Source organism: Olea europaea, chromosome 11, assembly GCF_002742605.1.
Source record: "Olea europaea var. sylvestris chromosome 11, O_europaea_v1, whole genome shotgun sequence".
Taxonomy (NCBI): domain Eukaryota; kingdom Viridiplantae; phylum Streptophyta; class Magnoliopsida; order Lamiales; family Oleaceae; genus Olea; species Olea europaea.
In genome coordinates, this window is record NC_036247.1 from 7,689,435 (window position 1) to 7,695,966 (window position 6,532).

General features: G+C 34.3%; 2 protein-coding genes across 2 annotated transcripts; one reads left to right on the forward strand and one right to left on the reverse strand.

Moving 5' to 3' along the window:
• On the forward strand, positions 1-1,462 carry LOC111404871 (MLP-like protein 28). The gene is made up of 2 exons (XM_023033604.1): positions 1-229; positions 919-1,462. Exons 1-2 carry the CDS (start codon positions 43-45, stop codon positions 1,182-1,184), a joined length of 453 nt encoding a protein of 150 aa, XP_022889372.1. The 5' UTR covers positions 1-42; the 3' UTR covers positions 1,185-1,462.
• A 3,253-nt stretch (positions 1,463-4,715) lies between these two features.
• On the reverse strand, positions 4,716-6,263 carry LOC111403212 (uncharacterized protein At4g22758-like). Its single transcript, XM_023031624.1, has 2 exons — positions 5,623-6,263; positions 4,716-5,168 (listed from the first exon to the last, which is right to left on the reverse strand). The coding sequence occupies exons 1-2, from the start codon at positions 5,852-5,854 to the stop codon at positions 4,990-4,992; spliced, it is 411 nt and encodes a 136-aa protein (XP_022887392.1). The 5' UTR covers positions 5,855-6,263; the 3' UTR covers positions 4,716-4,989.
• Between the last annotated feature and the right edge of the window lie 269 nt (positions 6,264-6,532).

Below are 6,532 nucleotides of genomic sequence, written 5' to 3' on the forward strand. Positions count from 1 at the left end.
TGTTTGGTCATAAACAATTTCTGCTCATTGAGTAGTAAAATTATGGCTCAAATTCATAAGATTGAGGTCCAAACTCAGACAAGGTCATCTCCTGACAGAGTGTTTGATATATACAAGAACAAAAGTTACCTCATGCCAAAGATTAGTCCAGACAAGTTGCAGAGCATTGAGGTAATTGAAGGAGATGGAATCAGCGTTGGTTCTGTCAGGCTCTGGACTTATGTCATGGGTAAGGTTAAAACTGTTACTTATTTATCTTTTTGGGGTCGAATTCCAATATTTAAAGTCAAATCGATGTTCTTGGTTTGTCATTAAAAGTCATTTATATTCTTAATATAAGATTTATATTTTTTATTTTTGAAAATTATTTTTGAACTCCATTTCCCCATCTAGATATTGAATAGAAAGGGGTAATTGGATCTTGAAGTGTACCATTTGTACACAAATTCGTTAAAAACGTTATTTAAATCAATAAATAAGTCTTCTCTTCTCTCTATGGTTCAACATGATATTAGAGTTGCACTCGTTTATGAAATTTATGTACGTTTAAGACATTAATTGATGGAAAACATATTTGACATGCATGTGAAGAGACATGTTGAAGATATGATTAAATAAATAAGGTTGTTCCCTCTATAACTTTTAGATGAGGTAGTAAATGAACGATTCGCCTAAGTTATGGTTGTTCATTAATGGTAGATCAAATTAGGTAATTCATCTCTAAAACAAGAAGTTGAATGATCTCAACCATTTAAAGGATGTACCCAAAACCCTCAACTAGATAAACACAATACACAAGGAAGAACTCATATGCACGTATGGATTCTTTCAAGTCGAGCCTCTCGTTTTTATCATAATACTTTGAAAATTGAGAGATGAAATCATTTTTAACCATAGTAATGCCTAATTTTATTGCAGGTATACCTGTGATTGCCAAAGACAGGATTGATGCAGTTGATGAGGAAAAAATGTCAATCACATTTGAGCTAATTGGTGGAGAGGTTACAAAATATTTCAAGAGTTTCAAGGCCACACTCGAGGCCACTGCCAAAAGTGACAAGAATATAGTGAAATGGAGCCTTGAATATGAGAAGGCCAGTGAAGATGTGCCCACTCCACACTCTCATCTAGAGTTTCTGGTAAATGCCTTGAGAGATGTGGATGCTTATCTTCTCAAAGCATAGGAAAGGATATTTATTCCAATGGATCGAATAAAATTAGACAGAATCCAAACCTTGCTTTCTGTCTAGTTTGATCTTTCCGTTTTCAGTAGGGTGTACCAAACGTGTTCTATTTGTTTTGGCGATAAATCTAGTTTGCATGGTGTGGTTTGTTTAGCTTTTGTAATTTGGTATTCTAAGTACTCATTTGTCCATTGTGGGTTAGTTTGTTAACCTTCCCATGCTTGTGTTGTTATCATGTGTCAATGTCCGTATTACTTCTATGCACAAGAGGTTAGATATGTCATTTCGTCGATACTTAGTATAAGATGAGCACCGATACTTATTAGATCTTTTCTCAATAAATGATATCACTAATATAGCCACATAAAATTTAAGCATAATTTATCGTTTTAATTTCCATCAATATCGTGATCTCGAAAATGTTTGAAATTTGTAAAATAGCCTGATCACCCAAAAGTAAGAGCGGTGGTTAAGAGCGGGTAACGCACTGTCCAGTGTACTGTGTTTCTAACAGTTTTCCATCTTGAGCACTGTCGAGACTGGACGCTTGAGGATGGACTCATATCTGAAACTTGGCCTTGTCCATTTGCAAATTTCAAGAAGGATTAGTTCCAGAAAGGGCCCCAATTTAACATTTGTTGCACTTATTCCCTAATTTTTTAATGTTGTGACCTACATGTCTCTAGCGGAACAAAGTTCATTTGAACTTTAAAAAGTCTCATGAACTTTAAGCGCATAAATTTCAAGACTAACTTCGCAATCAAGCTTGGCCTTTCGATGTTACGAGCTACCTCTCCTCAACAATTTTTTTTTCCAGAAATGCTAAAGAGACGGGGGAGGGGACAAGGCCAAGGTGGCGCGACTTGACCCTTGATTTGAATTTTTTCTGTAGCAAATCCCTTTTTTTAGTTCAAGTAAATTTTCCTAATAATGCCAAAATCTCAGAGATGCAAAACTTTAGCTACCAAACTTCATTAATTTGCAGTCGAATGTCATCAGTAAACTTTCTCAAATGTTCCATAATTGCTATTGAGTTTTAAAATCCACGTTTCTCCAATTCCCATTTATCTCTAAGGGTCCGTTTGATTGCAAAAATAAATTTTGGGTGGAAAGAAAATGAATTTCAAGGAATTGAATTATCTAGAAATTCTTTTTCTGAGAATTGTAAATTATTGTGTTTGATTGGTATAATTTTTCAAAAATGTTGAAATAAAAGTGTTTCTTGGTATTCGTTTGGCTTTGTTTTACATGAAAATTGTCAATTAAAAAGATTGAATTTATTGGTATTGGAGATGAACTTTATTTCCATTGTCAAAATAAAAAATAAAAAAATTTCAAAAAAATTATCTATCTTTTGGAGTTCGTTTGGCTTTGTTTTACATAAAAATTATCAATTAAAGAGAAATATATTTTTACAATAATTCTTAGAATTTATTTTCATTGCTAAAAAGAAAAAAAAAAAAAAAACGTCAACAGTAACCGGGAAAATGGTGGGAAATAATTTTCCCACAAAAGCAAGAAAAATGCAATTTCCAAGAAATCCAAGAATTCCTATTCCATGAAAAATAAATCTCAATCAAACACACCAAAATTGGAAAATGTCATCCAAATTCCATTTTCCATGGAAATAAATTGCCAATCAAACGATACCTAAAATCTATTCAAATTGCCATTAAACTTATCAAAATCTTATCTCGTCGATCATTACATCATTTGCTGTTTTAAATTTTATTGACACTTTTTGAGATATTATTATGTTTATCTTTTCAATTGCAATATTTTGATAGGTTCAATGACATTCGTATAACTTTTAGAGTTGTCCCATGTCAATTGAGAAACATATAATACTAAAGTTTATCGGCATCTCATAGACCTTATACGGTTCGACAGCATTTTTAGAAAGTTGAGTAACAGTAGAAATATTCATCCCCAACTTGCACGCTAAGCTATGTTACAAAAGGGAATCAAAGTCTACATGATTAGAATAGTTTGAAATAGAACAAGGAGAACGTACTTGGCCCATCTAGAAATTGGGTTTCCATTAACAAAACATAATCATTTATCAGCATGTCAATCAGTTAATTAAAAAGCGAATCAAAGTTTACACTTCATATTAATTAAACCAAACTACACAACCCCCATCAAAAAACTAAACAACAATTTTCGCAAAGGGCACATATGCTGAGTTGCTCAAGTAGGTCTGGTCCAGTAGGGGAGAGAAGAAACCCAACTCAACGACCAAAAGACATTGACAACATAACTAATGAACAATTCCCCATGTATAGGGAAATTGGTTCACAGGCAGCACCTGTATGGTGCTTTGTGTGTGTGTTTGTGTGTTTGGACAATGACGAATGAAAAACTACCAAGTGAAAGTCTGTAAGAAATCTATGAACCATTTTCTGTACACATAGCATCACCCTTAATTCAAAACAAATGACAACACTCCATAGACAAGTGTCTTCTTCACCTCCTCATCCCACCCATCCCCACATCAAAAACCAGAGTACTTTCCAAGGATAAATCACAAATATACTTAACTGCATCATCTCACAACCCAATTGTTACCAAGAAGAGAAAATGAAAGTAAATTCCAATTGACTGCAGAATTTAGGGTCAAATATATCATACAAAACACAATTTTCATGCATAGATACATTTAACATTTCACTATACTGGAAAAAAGCTAATTAGTAAAAAGACAGCATTTGCTTTATAGCAAGCATCTCTTAGTTATATCACAAGAGTCGATACTTTCGCAATAGAATATAAAGTGACAATGTTTATAAAACCAATTGCTGATCAATACAGAATGGTCCACATGGTTTGTGGAGACCTCACGTTCATACACATAGCAAACACCCAAGAATTGATATAGAAGGGATCAACTTCCGAAACTGTCACATGAAGCACCGAGGTCGTTACATTGAGTTCTTTCGAGGTGGTTCACCTTTTACTACCGAACTCCTTGACTATCCGAAGTCCTTCACAACTAGAAAGAGGGTCGACCAGGCACGTCTTCGGAGTTGATTGATGTGAGCTAATGTGACGTGCCTAGTTAATAAGTGTCAGGATTGTCAGTCTAGGTTTGTAGAGTAGTTGACATCTTGTCAAATGTCTATCAATATAATTAATATGTAATAGAGTTATGTGACACTAAGGGTCGCAGATCAGGCCACGTGGATCCAATCCAATGATAACCATGTCGGCTTGATCACTATAAATAAACAATTCTTGTATCATTGAAGGGATCTTGAAAATATAGACAAGAGAATACAATATACTTCCATTGCCTACTGTTCATCTTCTTCTACAAATATATTATTAATAGTTTACATACTGTGAAATATATCCACGTATACACTATCTTCTAACGACACTTAATGGCCATTTTCGGAGGTCAACCCAAATTATTTTTCAAGAATGTTGCATCCAATTCAAAGAAATTAAATATTTTAAAATCATATAGTCAACTTTTCTTATTCTAAGGTTTCTGCTTTTTGTGATAAATTCAACAAAGAGATGCGAACGTAAACCAAACAACAAAAGAGAGTCTATTTTATTCTAGTGGAAACCTAAAAAGGTTTTACATTTATTTGTCACCGTAAATTACGATGACTACACTCTCAAATCTAACTGAAATCAAGCACCCAGAACACTTCCTGTAATGGTCACTGGGTCCAAAGGAATGGCACTAAGAACTGCTACACCAGGAATGAACTCTTACTGGCTCTACTTCATAGGGGTAGATAGGCGATTTTTAAATCTTAAACACCAAGTGCAATAATATCATTCAGATCTCAACTCAATGAGAAGAAACCTTAAGATTAAGAGATTTATGGAACCAGGCCTTCCAACTTCCCGTCCCCTTCCGAGCCATTGTCACCGACTTCTCATTATCAACAACCTTCTCTGTTTGAGGTTTCTTGCACAGCATGAAATTCCGAACGCCAAGCGATCCAATCATCTCCCAGGGACCAAGACCTATACCCAAAGATGACATGAGAATCAATACTATCGCAAGAATCAAAGTAGAATCATAAGAAATGATCAAACATCCATCACATATAATTAAGGATCCCAAACCATAAACTAAAATCAAAACCAACAAAATACTGTTATCATATTACAGAATGAAGAAAACATTAGGTATAATAACCTGAATCCCCTTGCGTTTAAATATATATATATATATGCTGCATAACAAACAAATTCAGCTGCTATCCATCTTTCAGAATTTATTACAGGACAAAAATGGAAAAATAACCAGCCTTAATTTGAATTTGCATCTTAGTATGTGATAGATAATGGAAAACATAGTAGTCCAAAAATGATAAATATGGAATATAATTTACAATTTCTATAAGAATAAAACTCAATCAACACGAATAATCATATAATCGGATAAAAACACTTAAATTATGCAAAAATTCATTACCTTCCATCCCTGCAAGTGGACAATAGAGCACGAAATTACTGAGATCAGACCCTAAAACGGGCAGCCGCCCCTCGCGGGCATAAGATTTCAACGCTGTATCGATTACAGCAGCAACAAGCTCCTCCTCGTTCACCACAAACCTGATCGGACCGGCGCTTCCAAGCACCGTAATGCTGATGAGAAAGCGGTTACCCTTCATGGCCTGATTCTTCTTCTGCTTGGAAAGCAACATTTTTTAAATCCCAATTTTTTTCCCTCAAAAATTATTTCCGTAATTTGAAAAGTGGAAAATAAATACCCAAAAAGAGAAGGGATTAACGAATTCAATCCAATAAAACAAACAGAAAAAAAAAAAAACAAGAATCGGAAAATTGAATTGAAGGTGTTTCTCATTCAGGGGTCAAGGCCGAGGCAGCGGTAATACCAGCCTTCCATACAGGAGCCGAAGCAGAAAGAGGTGTCAACAGAAAACCCCCTTCTTGGAGAAGAAAAGGAGGATATCATTAATTGTAAACCCGAGATTTCCACCATTCACGATGGAATTGAAATTGTTGGAACTTTGCGATATGTTTTAGGCCTGAAAGAAGAAATCGAGAGAGATTAAAAAAGGGCAAAAAGTTGCATACGAAGAACAGGATCGGTTGATATTTTGATGGAAATAGGTTACCTATACGATTATATATAGCCCATTTTTGTAGCAATTTTTCAAAAAAAAAAAAAATCAATTTTTTTATCGTTATTTTACCATTTTAGCTATCTTCTTTTACTTCTTCACTCACAGATCAAACCCATTTTTCTTTCTAACATTCAAAAAATCAATTCTCATAATCACTATCGAATAGATCCATAATCTTTAGGGTTAGGGTTCTCTCTATAAGTTTATCCCAAAATAGACTGGAAATTAGTTTTT

Coding starts and splice junctions, on each gene's coding strand:
- LOC111404871 (XM_023033604.1), top strand. CDS start 43: ATGGCTCAAATTCATAAGATTGAGGTCCAAACTCAGACAAGGTCATCT. Junction 230..918: donor GCTCTGGACTTATGTCATGG/GTAAGGTTAAAA, acceptor ATTTTATTGCAG/GTATACCTGTGATTGCCAAA.
- LOC111403212 (XM_023031624.1), bottom strand. CDS start 5,854: ATGTTGCTTTCCAAGCAGAAGAAGAATCAGGCCATGAAGGGTAACCGC. Junction 5,169..5,622: donor TCCACTTGCAGGGATGGAAG/GTAATGAATTTT, acceptor CTTTGGGTATAG/GTCTTGGTCCCTGGGAGATG.